This window comes from Perca flavescens, chromosome 19, assembly GCF_004354835.1.
Source record: "Perca flavescens isolate YP-PL-M2 chromosome 19, PFLA_1.0, whole genome shotgun sequence".
NCBI classification, from domain to species: domain Eukaryota; kingdom Metazoa; phylum Chordata; class Actinopteri; order Perciformes; family Percidae; genus Perca; species Perca flavescens.
In genome coordinates, this window is record NC_041349.1 from 18,406,801 (window position 1) to 18,422,962 (window position 16,162).

The window sequence follows — 16,162 nt, forward strand, 5'->3', positions numbered from 1 at the left end:
TGTACACACATAAAAACAGGTTAGAAGAGCACATGAACAGTTTCTCTGTACTATGCTTTCCGCTCAGTCTCTGGGTCCCATGAGGTCGCAACCATTTAGACAATTCTTCAATAATGAATGTGTAGGATTATACTGTATTTGACACATTAGTAACTCAGATTCCTAAGGTTGATTTTTAGTGGTCACAGATCTTATTCACGCAAGTCCGCCTGTCACTTAAAGTTTCCTGGTGCGATAGACTAATAAAAGACTGAATAAGTGAAGTCGTGGCTCATTACATTTCTAAGTAGCTTTCTATAGCTGGATTAATACCTTTAAAATGTTCACATCCCAGACAATGAGCCAGTGAAAATCCATGGAAATGCGAGCAGGGTCTCACTTCCTTGTGTAGGAGGAGCAGCTTGTGGTTGCACTGTGTGTCTATGTGTGCATGCCAGGTTGATAGAGGACAAAGAGTCTATAAAGTGGCGTCAGAAAACCATATAAAGTTTAGAATTGAGTTCCACCTGCTGATCTCAAAAGAAAAGTTAAAATAAGATCAAACTTTAATACTCCCCAGGGGTATCATTAAATCCCTAATGCCTATGAAAAGGGAATATAGCAAATAAGAACAGGACAAATGGGCCATATTAAACATAATGAAACTAAAAGTTTTAAGAGAAATGTGGGAATAAAAGGCATGAAATTCAATGAACTGAGCAAATAACAGCAGAGCAATACATGGAGCGAATATTCTGTCTGAAAACATCCAAAATGCAAAATATGTACAATATGAAACTGACAAGATAAAGTTACGAAATATTTATGTTAGGGTTGTTAATCGATTACAATTTTTTGCGATTAATCGCATGAGTGTCCTTTTATCTGTTCTAAATGTACTTTAAGGGATATTCTTTAAGTTTTTAAAGCTCAAGTGGTATTTGAGACTTGTTAGTCATTCAATTTGCATCGACAGTACATGCAAATAGATTTAGTCTTGTGGAGAGAACCATCTGGAAGGGCTTTGAAACTCAACTTGCCATTCAAAGGCACCTTTTATTTATCCATTTCTGCTCAAGGAGCTTTGTTTCTGCTAGCCATCCACTCCCGTTCATGGATGTATAAGACCCGTAAGAGCCGCTCCCATTCTGTGTCTCGTCTTTGTCCCAGTGAACTTAACCGGATTCTGGGTTTTACATTTTGTGCAATCTAATTCACAAAAATCCAAATTTAGTCAAATTGGAGGAAGCCTGGGAGAAGTTGAGTTGAGCCATCAAACAGCAGCCACCACAGCAGGCTGTGATAGGCTGAGACACTGGTCAATCATATACATCTCAAATACTTCTACATAAACTTATTTATTTATATTTAATATCTTAATAATATATATTATAATATCTATCTAACTTAATGGAAGACTACTTTTCAAAACTTCCACCAAGAACAAAAGAGATACTCAGTCATTTCTGACCATTTATTATATCTGTCTCCTTTTACAAATGTGCTTTAGGCTTGACTTTCATACAGACTGAATGTTCTTTACAGCATCCAGTGGTTATGAGAAAAACTGCTGCTTAAAGCACCTCTGCACTGGCTTCAGCATTCACCCATTGAGGTTGGCACTTGGTCCCTTAGGGCCTGTTAAACAAACTTTTGCTTCTATAAATACATGATGTTGAATTCCTCCTTTTGCTGAAAACCATACTCTTGTATGTTGTGACTAGCCATGCAGAGATGCTTTGTACAAACTATTCACCTGTTTCACATGGTGATCCAGCTCAGAGAAGCAAGATTAAAGAGTCAGAAGAATACAGTCTGACGAAGGAAAATATTTTCTCTCTCAGTCTGTCTCTTTCTATCAGTCCAGTCAATTGATGTGACATTGTGCACGATGACCCGCAACAAAGTGGATCAACAGAGAAGTCGAATGGCAAATGGCGGAATATCAACGAGCAACCTCTCCTTTCATCGGACTTGGAGCGAGTCAGTAAGCTGCATCGATCTGCCACAAACAAGCAAGATCTGTCTGAAAGTGAGGCACGGTGAAACAGTGCATACACACACACACAGGCAAAGCACACACACAAACAAAGCACCTATCAAATACAGCCTGCCCACCCACACAAAGGACCTGCACTCAGACAAAAATGTGTGTGTTCCAAAGCACATGGATTCATTTATTTCTATCTATGTGCACAGTTTCTGCAAAAATTGATTCATTTTTATCAACAGAAGACATCGGTCTTCGCCTTTGTCACATCCACACTCAGGCACACAAGACAGGGTCAGATTATGGCAAAATAGTCCCATGCAACCTGGCCTTATTCTGTATCATCTCTGGAAATGACCTTCCATGTCATAGCAATTACTGCAGCCACTAGAGAGTTTATGTGTGTGTGTGTGTGTGTGTGTGTGTGTGTGTGTGTGTGTGTGTGTGTGTGTGTGTGTGTGTGTGTGTGTGTGTGTAATGATATAAGAAGGTCCTTTGACACCCCCCTCTCTAGGTCATGTGGCCTGTGGAGACTCTGTGGAGGTCACTGGGATATGAGCTTCTAATGGGGAGCATGGGACTAAGCGACAGAGAGAGCAGGATAAAGAGAGGGCATGAAATGAAGAAACCGGATACAGAGCAAAAACATCTCTACAGAATAGTGCAATCACGCACGGCTGAGATTATGTTGGAGACATATTGATGCAGTCGGCATAAATCACTTCACTACCTTTTCATTTTCATTTCATTACTTGAATTGACACTTTAAACGGCAATTTACTGTATGTGTTGAGTGATTTCATGACCCGGTGCCCATTAAAATTGTTAAAATGCCATCACATGGTCACATAGGTTTAATATAGCTTTTATTTTTTCATATTCATACTTGTGTAATGGTAAGTAAGTGTGACACAGACCTGGAACAACGTGTCAAATGAGATTAGACTCAGTGTCCTTGTTTATGTTAAAAATACTTTTTTTGTATTTTTGTTTATAGGTTGCTTGTGATGTATTATTTTTTGTTAAGATAAATGATGCTGTTTTAAATTACTAGTTTTATTACTGTTATTACTATTTTAGCACACGTACACACACATGTGTTGTCTCATGGTGTATGTAATGGCTCTATGACATATTGATCCCTGTTGAGTCCATTTATAAAGGCAGACTAGACAGGGAGAAAGCAAACACAACCACCCACTGCAAGCATTTTCCTCTTTCTTCCTCGCTCTCATGCCACACACACACACACACACACACACACACACACACACACACACACACACACACACACCTTCACTGATCAAACCCTTTTAGGCAGCCACACTCTCTGTGTCTGTCACACTTCCTCTCCTGCAAAAGAAACTCCCACTATAACAGCAAATTCACACATTCTTAGTGGTACACCACACACGTTCACACAGATGTACACACACACACACACACACACACACACACACACACACACACACACACACACACACACACACACACACACACACACACACACACACACACACACACACACACACACACACACACACACACACACACACAAAGGCCGGCAAAGCAGCAATAAAACCAACCCAAGCGTTTCTGTTGTGGATCCTAATCCACTTTTCCACTTAGCTAGCTAGTACATCTCACCATACTTCCCCCCCTTCATTCTCTCCACATCTCCATCCCTCTCTTTCTACTCAAGAAAACAATACAAGTGGGCTGATCTGCGTAAATGCTGATGCAGGTGAAAAGTTCGCTGTTTGGAGGCTCAGTGCGTGGTGCTTTTAAGAGCCTCTTTCAGAGGAAGCCAAAAAACAGCAGCACTAAACCCTAAACCACAAACCGGAAGAGAAGGCCTTAGCGTCAATCTGCTTGCACTTCAGATCGATTGGACTTCCCCTTTTGGCATTATCAGATATATAGCAGTTATACTGATGGTCAAAAGGTCTGAAAAATGTTGACTTTTTCAGGTTCAGGGGATTTAGCTAATAGAGTTTGCCATGTGCCATGTTTCTTAGAAGTACAGATGGAGCTATTGTAGATGCAGACTTATCACCGTGGGTTGGTGAACTTCTGCTGCACTGCTAACTGTGGTGAAAATCACCGTCTCCAGATTTCACTGCCTAAACGATAGTACGGTGGACGTATATCAGCGCCGTGGGAACATTGTAACAGCAAAGGACAGCTAGTACATCTAAAGAAATGCAAGTTGTTTGTTGCTAGCCAGTTTTATACTAGCTAGCACAGCTGGGATATTTTGGATAAAAACCTACAAAACACAACCAACTATACTGTTTCAATGACCTCCATAACTGCAGGTATTCTGACATTTGCAGTCAGGTATACACATTGAATTCTATGCCCACATTGGACAGATCCAATGTATTTTTGATATGAAATGCAGTTCAGTACAACTTCCAGGTAGAGTGTAGGATTTAGAAAGAAAAACTTCTGGCACAAGTCAGCAGACTGATGTAGTCCGTGTGTACGAGGCGACACTTATAGACCGTCAATGAGCTACTAACCCCAACTTTAATGTTGAGGATAACTTGACGGCGGTGAGGGAGTCAGCAAGTTGGAGATCGACTGTACTTGCGCCACATCTGCTCTACTTGTTTACACAGAAAAACAGACAATATACTGTTGTAGTGAATAAACAAATATGTTTGGTATATCTTTGGAAAAGTGCTGAAAGTGGGTGTAGGCAAAGTATTTTCTTCTCCCTTGACAACTACTCACTACTAAAAAGTGGTAAAAGATGACAGAAATAACTCCTAAGTGTGAATAAGAACAAACTAAAAATAAATAAATATGTCCTCATGTTAGCAGAATACTGGCTAATACCCAAAAACATAGTTTCTATAACGTCCATTTGGAGTCTTTATGAAAGTTGTACCTGGTTCAGCTGTTCCAGATCATGAAAGCCATCCAGGACCCTGCGGTACTTCCTCTCCCTGTACTTCCTGCGGATGAACGTGGCGCGCTGCTCCGCCGAAGCCCCGCTGTAGAGTTCCTCCTCCAAGGGAAGATTAGCAGCCCAGAAACTGTTAGCATTCCTGTTCCCCACCTCCAGGAAGAGCTGAGGGGTTAAGGAATATGGAGAGGGGACAAATACAGGCAAGAATCATTTGCAGATCTATTAGTAGGGTTTGAAATTAAGATCTGCCAAGCCCTAAGTAGGTTAACGTTGTCTTAGCAACAACACTTGAAATTGATTTGTTTTTCAGTAGCTAATTTTAAGGCACTGACTACCACAAATCCAGTTGAATAGTTTTAAAAAATATCATAAGAGGTCAAATATGAGTCATGGTAAACCATTTTTTTTACACTGCTTTGGATTATATTGAGCAAAAACGTTCATATCCAGTGAGAACTCACGTTGTTCTCACTGATAAGGAAAACAGTATGTACCTCCACTAGCTCATTGCTCCAGATCCTGCTGTCCAACTTCAAGCTCCGCACTTTGGAAATACTTGGGCCAAGGGAGCGGTGCTGCCCTGGTACACAGATACACAAAAACATACACTCAGAAATGTATACAACCTTTATGAAACATTTCTCAATTGGATTTATTCATACAGTAAATGCATGGCTTTAAGTTTCTGGATAGTTCACATGAAAAAAACTTAAATTAACATGTACATATATGCACAGAAATCTCTGCAGTGTGTGCACAAACACACACCACATGTCACTGATGGAATAAACAATAAACAGGCAGTTACAAGACGGAGAAACAGAGCATGACTGGAAGCTCATTCTCTCCCTCACAACAGACATATTTAGTCCCCTCAGCACTCATAATTGGAAATGAAAGCACAGAACGAGGGCCATTAATTGCTAATGAATCATGAGTAATTCATTGTTTTTGTGGGTCGGCCTGTTTATTTGGGTGAACGAGAGGCTTCTAGGGTTGCTTATGGCCAAAGACAGAGCATACATGCATAATACATTAGGCAGAAATGCGCTGTATGTGTGATGTGAATTATTGTCCTGTGTGTAAAGGCGGATCATTTTAAATTTAGAATTGGCATGATCTCATTACTGTCTTTTATGCTCAAGTAGAGCAGCTGTGAATGAAAATGTGGGGTCATAAGCTGTAAACAGGCCGTCTTGACACAGATCGTGAGAGCACGGACATCAGACATCAGAAAGATATTAAAAAGAGAAACTAACAAGGAAATCATTTTTGATAACAAGTGATTATGATTTACTCTACCTACTTTAGGAATACTGGTGTTTCATTATGTCAGTACTGAGCAGAACAAAACATTAAATTAACTGACTAATCTAGTTGCTCTCACATTGGATTTTGAATATAATATGCCAAGCCATATCCCACTGTAGTCAGGCTTGATATGATGAAATACATTAAGGAAAAACCCAGCTTTCCTGACACAACAGTTACGAACCCATATTCTTTTCTACATGCAGCATTATACTGATATACTACTACCACTATTGTTTTCTATTTTGTAATGTTGTCCACATTCTCTTTTTTTTATTATTAGAATCAGCATCAATAGCTATAACTTTGGTTTTCTAATCATGTGATTTCAAATGTTGTTACAAATCCAAAGAATATTTTTAAGGCAGTCTGTTAAGCTATTTAAACTGTTGGGATAATTTGGCGCTAGCAATATGTACAGTTGTGTGTTGTCTGCATCGCTATGAACATTTACACTGTGTACTATCAAATGTGGCACTTAAATAGAGGAGGCATCACTTACACCATACATTTATCTTTTAGACTTGGACTAGTTGAACATAAAAACCTGACAAGGAAGAGAAACGCCACATTTTAAACACTAGATTTTTGTTCATTTTTTAACAAAGATCTAGGAACAATTGAATATGCTGCTTTAAACTGATTCTGGTTTTGTTTTAAACAGATTTTTGTTTACAACTCACCAACAACAATAATATAATGCTCTTGTCCATGCTGGTCTGTTCTCAGCGATAGTGTTTCAGCTGAACCCTGCGACTATAAAAAGAAGACATTTCCTTTTTCCCCTAACTTATTATTAAAATATATTGTGGGAACAGTTCAAAATATTCTGCCCTATGTATATTTATTTATTTATTACTCTGTGTCACCTCCTACTGTGCAATATGTTATTTCATTCATCCGCACCTTACTCATCTGTATATCGGTGTATTTCTTTCTATATACTTTTTGTATATGTCTATTTAATGTGTATTTGTGTTATTCTGATGTGTGTGTATTCTTCTTTTGAGCTGCTGTCCCAGTGTGGGATTAATAAAGTCTATCTCTAATAAAGTGTCTAATGTGGATGCATTAGTGTGTTCAGACTTCAGTTTAAATCTGTTTTGTCTCAAAAGTCCAGCTTGAAAAATAACTGACAGAGAGTGAAACTCTGGGCGCCTGCTGCATTTCTACAGCCACACTCCATCCGCTGAGCCTTACAGGACCATTCACACTTGTGTAAGGGTAATGAAGCTGGAAAAGGTGTGGATGCACACATTCCTCCAAGTACATGGCGAGATCTTCACATATAAACAGCCCTGTTGTAAATGTCTTCATCTATGTGATGAAACCAACACAACACACAAAAGGGCATTCCCATCACAGCGGCTTTGGCAAAAATAAACAAAAAAACTTCCCAGCACACTAAGGATTTCACCGCCAATTAAAAACTTTCCCAGTAACAGTTCTTGGAGCACTTTTCCAACCCCCTGTACTTGTGTGCCATTTTCCCCTCACTCAACAACGAGTCAGGACCAGAAGGAAACAAAGCAAATAGCACTGCATTTGTGCGTTACCATGGCAACTGTTGCCAGCCGATGAGTCTACAAGTTCCTAGTTAACAGCAGCTTGTTGCAATTACATGTGTGGAGAGGGGGCCCCCAGTCTTTGAAGTAAAGTTATTTCCGCTGGTCGGTCGGGTGGCATGGTGGGAGAAAGGGCAAAGAGAGGGAACAAAAGAAATCTATAAAGTTAGAGGGACAGCTTCAGTTGTTGCTGAGGAATGACGGTTTGACTAGTTTAAGGTTCTGGACAAGTATGTCTTGGGTTAACCATTGCAGAGAAACACCAACAGGAGGGGAAAAGAGACAATTAGATTAAATAAGTATCAGTAAAGCTGAACTGTTCAATATTTTTACATTAACAATGGATCAAATGACTATGTGTAATGTAAAAGGGCACACTTAAGCAATATGATACAAGTGGGTTTGATTTAACGTCATTACTGGCACGACAGCGATGCGGCTAGGACCGTAGGTCGGTAAGCATCACTGAAATTGCCAATATTATGACATTAAAGTGTCATAATTGTATTTAGAGGTTATATCAGAATAGATTTACATGGTTTGAATTTCAAAAAACACTATCTTTTTGTTGTAGTGCACATTGCTGCAGCTACTCTTTTCACCCTGTGTGTTGAGCTCTCGGTTTTAGCTACAGAGTGAGGCATCTTACTTCTGTTCCATCTTTGTTGGGAGTCGCACATGTGCAGTAGCTAGGTAAGGACTATTAGCCAGTCAGAAGCAGAGTATGAGGGCATGCCACCCTAGCAGCTAGGCGAGCATTATAAACGTGTTAGAAAGTGACAAGCGTTCGTGGTGGAAGTAAAGGCTGGACTACAATCGAGCTGTTTGGAGCAGTTTGTGAACAGTGTTTTCTGTTGGAGATGGTAAGTCCCTTTGGGGTGGACTTTGGGATTTTTCACTTTGTTAACCTATAACATGCACAAAAAAGATATATGACACAATAAAGGAAAGGGGAAAAGGCAAAAAGCATAATATGAGCAGTATAAATCAAATCCTTGAGTGTAATATTGCGATAATACAACAAAAAATAGGTTATAATCAGCAGCCGTTTTCGGTGAAAAAAGCTCTGGTGAACCCACTGCCCAGCACCGAACATCAAACAGACAAAGTCAGCAGCTAGATGGTGAACATTGTGGAGCATTTAGCAGCTTAACAGATATTTCCCACAGGCTTTGGTGGAGACCAAAAGAGAGCTAAAGGGAGAATGAATATTGGATTTAGATTGATGGTTTGACCAGAAATGCTACTCAAATTTAATGCGAACAAGTTAGTAGCTGATTATTCACAGTCATGGTTCCTACTGCAAGAAGACACTGTAGTTTCAGCATCCTCTTGTGATAAAGACAACTCAGAGTATGCTTCCAGGGATGAAAACTTTCTATGTGCATTCTCACTTTTAAATAGAAAGGGACGAAAAATGGGACAAAACGCAAATGAGCAGCTGATTAGGAATTTGTTTGTCATTTAAAGTAATTTGAAAAACACACATGGTTATACTGACGTGTCTGTGCTGCAATATTTTCACACAGGTTTTTGCATTTGCATTTTTTTTATGTTCACAAAAGACACCGATTATGTTTTTTCATAAAAAAGAAAATAATGGACAGTCCCTCAAGTCTATGCATACAAAGACAACGTATATTACAGCATATGAAACTGCTCCACATCACAGAGTGAAGCTACAGACTAAATTAATTCTTTCTTGGCATAAAAGGAGAAAAGCCAATCTGGGATCATTTTAATCATTAGCCTTCTCATTACTTCTTTCCTCTTTCTCTTGTTCAGCATTTCTCTTTATTGTCCATGACATACGAGCGCTAATTAAAAGCATGAGCAGTCATTGGTATTCCAAATGGACCACCGCCTAATTTAAAGAGAGCACAGTGTGAGGACAGCTTCCTCGTTGCAGATATTCACTCGCTCGTGTGTCGACAAAATGTAATATTAAAACACCCCTGCAAATGAAATCATTTAAGGGCGTTTGAAAATGGATGTTGGATATCTGATGCGTACCAATTACATGGGCTTTGCAGAGGTGAGGAGAAGAATCGCATTAAAACTTATGACTCTGGGAGAAATCCCAGGCCTAGAGAAAATCTGGAGGGGCCAGGAGTGTATAGGAGTGTATATATCCCTCTACATCAGGCATTGCTGCTGCTTCTCTCTAATCATGTTTAGCGGGTCAAGAAGCAGTTTGGGATCCCTCAAGTTCTCGCCTGTGGCTTAATCTTTGTTGTCATTTCATCTGAACCATCCAGCATTGCCAAATAGATTAGGGAGCCCAGAGGCCAGACGCCAACTCCCATAAGTGGCTTATCACCTGAGAACTTTTTTTTTTTTTTTCAGCCTCTGGGTCAAATCACACACTCACACAGACACAAACACCAGACCACTCATAATAATTAGTAGAAAAAGAGTAGTTTTTTTTCCTTTAGCAGGTTTTTAAGTCGTGTTACAGTTTTTTCCAACTGCTTACACACGTTTTCAAAACTATGTCTCCTTTTTTCAAAACTCTACACACAATTCCTAAAACTGCTCACACAAAATGCAAAATGCCTCACATCTCATTCAAAATGAAACACTGCATTCAAAATACCATAAACACATCTCAAAATGAAGCATTTGCATCAAATGGCAAACACTTTTTTCATAATAGTAAATTTTTGGATATACCATGTATAGACTGTTGTTCTAAATTTAAAGCTCTTTTGTCTTTCAGGTTTATATCTACATTTACAATGTTCTAGAGAGAAAGTAATCTGCTGAAAGTGGTTGAAAAGTGAACTGTAAAAAACATCTAATGTTACAGTAAAAGAAAATATAAAATTGGGCACGTTACGTTTGTAAGAGTAGCTCAGTGTTGTATACAGTAGCATGAAACAAGAAAACAAAAGTATAAACATATGTAAAACAAAGGTATCATTTTTAGAATAAAGAATATGTGTATGTGTATGTGTGTGTGTGTGTGTTTTGTGAGTGTTTGTCCGTGCTTGTGTGTCGGGCGAGGGGAGGGGGGACAGAATTGTATGCAGAAAAAATCTGATTGATTTGTAATGCTGAAGTAGTCATTAGATAGTTGCGTGCAGTATGGACACCACTATAAAGCTACTCAAGATGGGCTTCTCTCCCTGATCTCATCAGAGATGGCTCTCCTTCTTACTCTTCTTCCCTCCTCCTTCTCCTCCTCCTCGTTATCCCCCGTCTCTTCCTCCTACTCCCCTTGCTCTCTGTCTATTGTTGGCATCCATTGTTCAAAACAGGTAATCTGGCCTTTGAACTATGTATAGGCCTATACTAAAGCAATGATTGGTTAGTGTTCAGTTATGACATAATGTGTTTGCAAATGTGAGAAGTGTGTGTGTGCCCTGGTAAATAAGTGTAGCATTTTGATTGGTTGTGTTTAGAAATGGATAGCAAGTCACTTCCTGTTAGATTTTTGTGTTTTAGGTAGAGAATTGCGTGTAATGTTTTGAAAAAAGTGTTTTATGCTATTGAAAGCTGAGTGAAAGGCTGAGAAATGGCTTATGGTTTTGGAGATTTGCTGTGTAGTTTTGCACTTTGAGTGAGAGGTTTCAAAAATCGTGTGACATGAAAATTTTTTGTGTGTAAGCAGTTGGAAAAAACTGTAATACAACTGTTCCAATGCACCATTGTCTCTTTTTGTTTCTCTCTATACATTGTTCACTATGACTTCAAAAAGGGAGAGTAAATAATATAAATTAATATGAGCATGGTGTGTGTGTTGTCTTTATAATATATATATATATATATAACTGGTTCCTAACAAGTGATCCCCCGTCACAGGTTGCATACATATGTCATTTCATTTTAAAAGAGGAAGAATTCTAACTCTGCAAATAACAAGCAATAAGATTTGACACAAGTTGATAAAATACACACAATTTGGGGATTTTATTTTATTTTTAATAATTTCCTCAGGCGTTTGCTGTAAAACACTATATGGTTCAATTCCCAAACTTACAATAATTCATTTGAATAAGTTACTAACATAAGCTAACACATAATATTTTTCATATTATTAGTTCCAAATTACATTTTTCTTTCCCAGGAAACATCCTAAAAATGATAAAGTGTATAAAGAAGTGTTTCCTGTCTTGTTTAGATATGTCTTGGGACAACTAGGGAGTCTTTAAAAACTACCATATAACAGGTGTTTTGACATGTTGCTCGCTTCCATTCATACAATGCTGAGTGCTGGCGGGTGTTTACATGTTTGGGGGTTGTTTATCAGAGTTCACTGAAGGTACAGTATGTTGTTTATTAGTGTGTATGCCTGTATCCAGCATGTGTGTGTCTGCATCAGAGAATAAATGGAAGCCCCTTACCTGCACATTTCTTACAGACAACCACACCCAGATTGACTGACGCCCACTCCGGCTGTGGGGCGCGACAGTCGGCGCAGCTCCTGTTGGCCTCGTTGAACCAGATCTTCTCTGCCACTTCATAGTCGGAGAGTGTCTCAGCAATCGATTCCTGGACCGCTTCAATCCACTCCTCCTTCTCCCGCTCTGACTCTGCCGTGAAGCTGCAACAATTGATTTTTTGCCCCCAACCCAACACATGGCTCACAGTTATTGATTTGATTTGAGAGAGCAATTAAACAGCATAGTATCGCTTGGCAGGGTTACGGGGGTGTGCAGTATTTGGAGTAGTTTTGGGGGGTTGCTGAGTAAGTATGCCTATGTGTGATTGCAATAGATTTGATGAAATTGATAGGGGAGTGGAAAGAGAGGGGGGGGCGACGGGGCAGGTAAATCAATCTGTCTCACCTTGCACCACTAAAATCTATAAAGTGCTAATGCAGGATATTTTTTCAGGATATTATGTCTATATAGGACTCAGGAAAGTAAAGAAATGGTGATGGAAAAGACTATAAACCACATTTACAGCTTCAATATAAATTTATAAAATCATGTTTAACACTCTTGTTCCATCAGGACTTACATCAAGACCTCTGCCAATCTGAAAATGAAGGGCGGGAAAAGTAAAGCACTCAGATAAGCTTGGTAAAATATGTGATGCTGCTTTTCTATTGACATGGGTGCAGTGACAGACTTAAAAGGTTTCATTTCAATACAGTCGGTTTTCAAAGCATTGCCACATTAAGGTAATTTGCCAATTGTAACAAATCAGATTATGAAGTAGACACTGTAAGAATAATTTGCTAGCAAATACGGTATCGTTAAAAATAACTGTACTTCACTTTCATATCAGCAATTAAACTATATGGCCGAAATGATATGGCCGTTCTTGTCCAATTAATCTTAATGTTGTCCATCGTAACAGAAGTACAAAAGAGTGTTTACAAGAACATAAGAAACCAGGTTACTCAGAGAGCGCGTTAACATGCACTGTAGTTACTGTAAATCCATGCAGCAGGTAAATAAAATCACATTTCTCCCCTACCTTGACCTTATTTTGGAAGAATGACTAACTTTCTTTAATGGTTGTGGTGATACAATAAGCTGTTTCCTGATATGCAGTAAGATAAAGGCTTTGTCTGGATTCTTACTGCATGACGTGTTGGAAACCTGACTTAGTTAGTAGGAGTTTAGTTTTAGTTGAAATCAGATGGCATAATTCTAAATACGAGGATGCATCATTATGTTTAATGATCTTTTCTTCTTCCAGCTGCTGAGACAGCAATATATCCCGTCTTCAGTCTTTGTCATGTGTTCATGTACAATAAAAAAGCCAATGAGAAACCTGGTGACGCATATACAGTATAACCAAGAAATGGACTTTCTCCGGGAGAAATCTAGCTGGGGAAACAAGGTTTCTCAAATCTCCTGTACCAAAGTTAATTAAGCACATTTAAACACACGGAATATTTTTGACATCAGCAATGATCTTAACCCCATCCAACACCTTTGGGATAACTGGAACGTCAAATGCGGGCCAAATCCCGGCAGCCTTCCCAGAAGAGTGGAGGCAGTCCAGTGTCAACATATGTTTGGCCACACACTATGTTTCGGAAGAGCAGGTTTAAACTACGCCTCATCTACTAATTAAATTGATGCAACCAGGGAGGTCAAATCAGCCACATTTTATTTTCGATATTAAATAAACATGCACACCACGCACACATACAGTAAATGTCCAAACTGTCATAGCTCCAAATTGGGTATCTTTCAGGGCACTCATTCACCTGTCTCTCAATCAATCAAGACACACAAACAAACAAACAAACAAACAAACAAACAAAAACAACAAACAAACACACACACACACACACACACACACACACACACACACACACACACACACACACACACACACACACACACACACACACACACACACACACACACACACACACACACACACACACACACACACACGACAGGGGATCTCCATTACTGTCTGACAAGCACTTATAAAAGATACCTTGCAGTGTCTATTTTGGAGAATTCGCTGAATTTACTGAGTAACTCAAAATTAGATAGGTGTATAATAAATGTATGAAACAAGCAATCTGTGCGCATGTGTAAGCTTAAGTGAGAGTGAAAATAAGATAACAATACAGACAGCAAGATCGACAGAGATATAAAGCTGAGAGGAAAGCAAGAGAGAGAGAGTCTTAGCCTGACTGAAAGAAGCACTTAAAAAGGAGAAATGGGACCACTGGTCTCCATGGCAACCTGGCGCCCGTTGTAAAGTAAGACAGAGGAGGGGAGGCGACGGGGAGGGGAAGCTTTTGCCCGAAGCTGAGGATGTGCACCAGGCCCGCCTCGCCCAAGTAACCCAGCAGAGATCGATAGGTTGATTGGGTTCAGCCGTTCTGTGCCCACCCGTCTCCATCCAGGGCCCGTCTAAAGACATGACTGCTCACATCGTCTGCTAAACCACAACACGCTCTCCAAAACCACAGTGGAGCAAAGGGAGAGCGCCAGAGTATGTGGAGGTTCCCCAGCTGCAGAGATAAAGCTATGATGTGAAGGAGGGTCTCATGTGAGGCTTTTACAGGTGGTGAAGAGTAAAATATAAAATAAAGAATTCTCAAAGGTTATTTGAGAGGTGGAGTAGACGTACAATTACTGTACTACTTTGTACAATAATGAAATGGTTGCCTTTTCTACTACAACTTTCAAGCAATCTCATATATTGTTATGTCAATCACCCTCACAGCCACAGGATCCAGGCATCCATCATCTCCTTCCCTGGCTCACTACAATCCCAGGATAGAGCTCTCATGTTAGTCCACGCTGCAACTGTATAGGTATCTGGAAAGTTATGAAATCTGAAAGTAAGTATATAGCGCAATGAGACACAGATATGAAGAATATATAGCAAGTCCAGAGCGACTCCAAGACTCATTATTGATTGTTTAAAGGAAGAGTTTGACATTTTGGTAAATATGCTTTCTTGCCAAGAATTAGCTTAGCATAAAGACTAGAAACAAGAGGAAACAGCTAGCTTGGCTATGTCAAAGGGTAAGAAAATCCGGCAATTATTTCCTGGCAAAGTGCAGTGACTTCCTGGAACCTAGTCATCACCATGACATTGCCAGGCAACAAGCAGAGACTCCAGGACGTCACTGCTCCCAGTCATTAGGGCTTTAGTAGCTTTCCTATTTAACCGACAGACTTGAGAGTGGTATCGTTCTTCTCATCTTAGGCATATCTAACATGACCTTCGTGGTCTGGAGTGGAGAATATTGCTCTTTACAGTCAGCTTCAGGGTTCCCCATTCACCCAAGGACCTGGCATCAGTCCCCACTCATGAAAATGTATTTTTTATAAAAAGTAAAATGACAAATTCAATTTGGAAATCCTATTTTGGTGTGCGGTACCTTGACGTTTTTTTTTGTTAGAATTCTCTGTTAAAGTGAGCATTAAATCTTAAATGTAAAAGTTTACTTCCACTGGTGCCCTTCATCCTTTTTTGCCGTTTAAAGCATTTATGCTCTGCTACTCTACACACTACACGTAAGTGAGGAAATCTAATGATTCTTCATGAATGATGAATAGGCATACAGTACGGGTCCTTTTGCATGCATGCAAATGTACATAATAGTTAGAGAGTCAAATATAAAGTGGTTTATATAATTAGATAGACGTTTTTGTTCAAAATGAAACTTGAAATATTAAGAGACGTTAAAAGGTCCCATGACATGATGCTCTTTGGATGCTTTTATACAGACCTTAGTGGTCCCCTAATACTGTCTCTGAAGTCTCTTTGCCAAAATTCAGCCTGGGTGCAGAATTACAGCCACTAGAGCCAGTCCCACAATGAGCTTTCCTTAGCATGTGCCATTTTTGTGTCTGTAGCTATTGAGGAGGGAGGGGGGGGGGGGGGGGGGGCAAGGTGGAGAATGGGGGTGTGGCCTTGACCAACTGCCACTTTTCTCGTTTGAAAGCCATGATGTCTCTCTCTCAT

General features: G+C 39.6%; 1 protein-coding gene across 3 annotated transcripts in view; it reads right to left on the reverse strand.

Annotated features, from left to right (window-relative positions):
• The window catches only part of arap2 (ArfGAP with RhoGAP domain, ankyrin repeat and PH domain 2), a 124,276-nt gene that overhangs the window by 62,953 nt on the left and 45,161 nt on the right, over positions 1 to 16,162 (reverse strand). For all 3 annotated transcript variants that reach the window (XM_028564378.1, XM_028564376.1, XM_028564377.1), the window contains exons 11-13: positions 12,109 to 12,308; positions 5,381 to 5,466; positions 4,866 to 5,048 (exon numbers count right to left, since the gene is read on the reverse strand). In XM_028564378.1, coding sequence (XP_028420179.1) covers positions 4,866 to 5,048; positions 5,381 to 5,466; positions 12,109 to 12,308 — 469 coding nt within the window. The remainder of the gene's footprint in view (positions 1 to 4,865; positions 5,049 to 5,380; positions 5,467 to 12,108; positions 12,309 to 16,162) is intronic.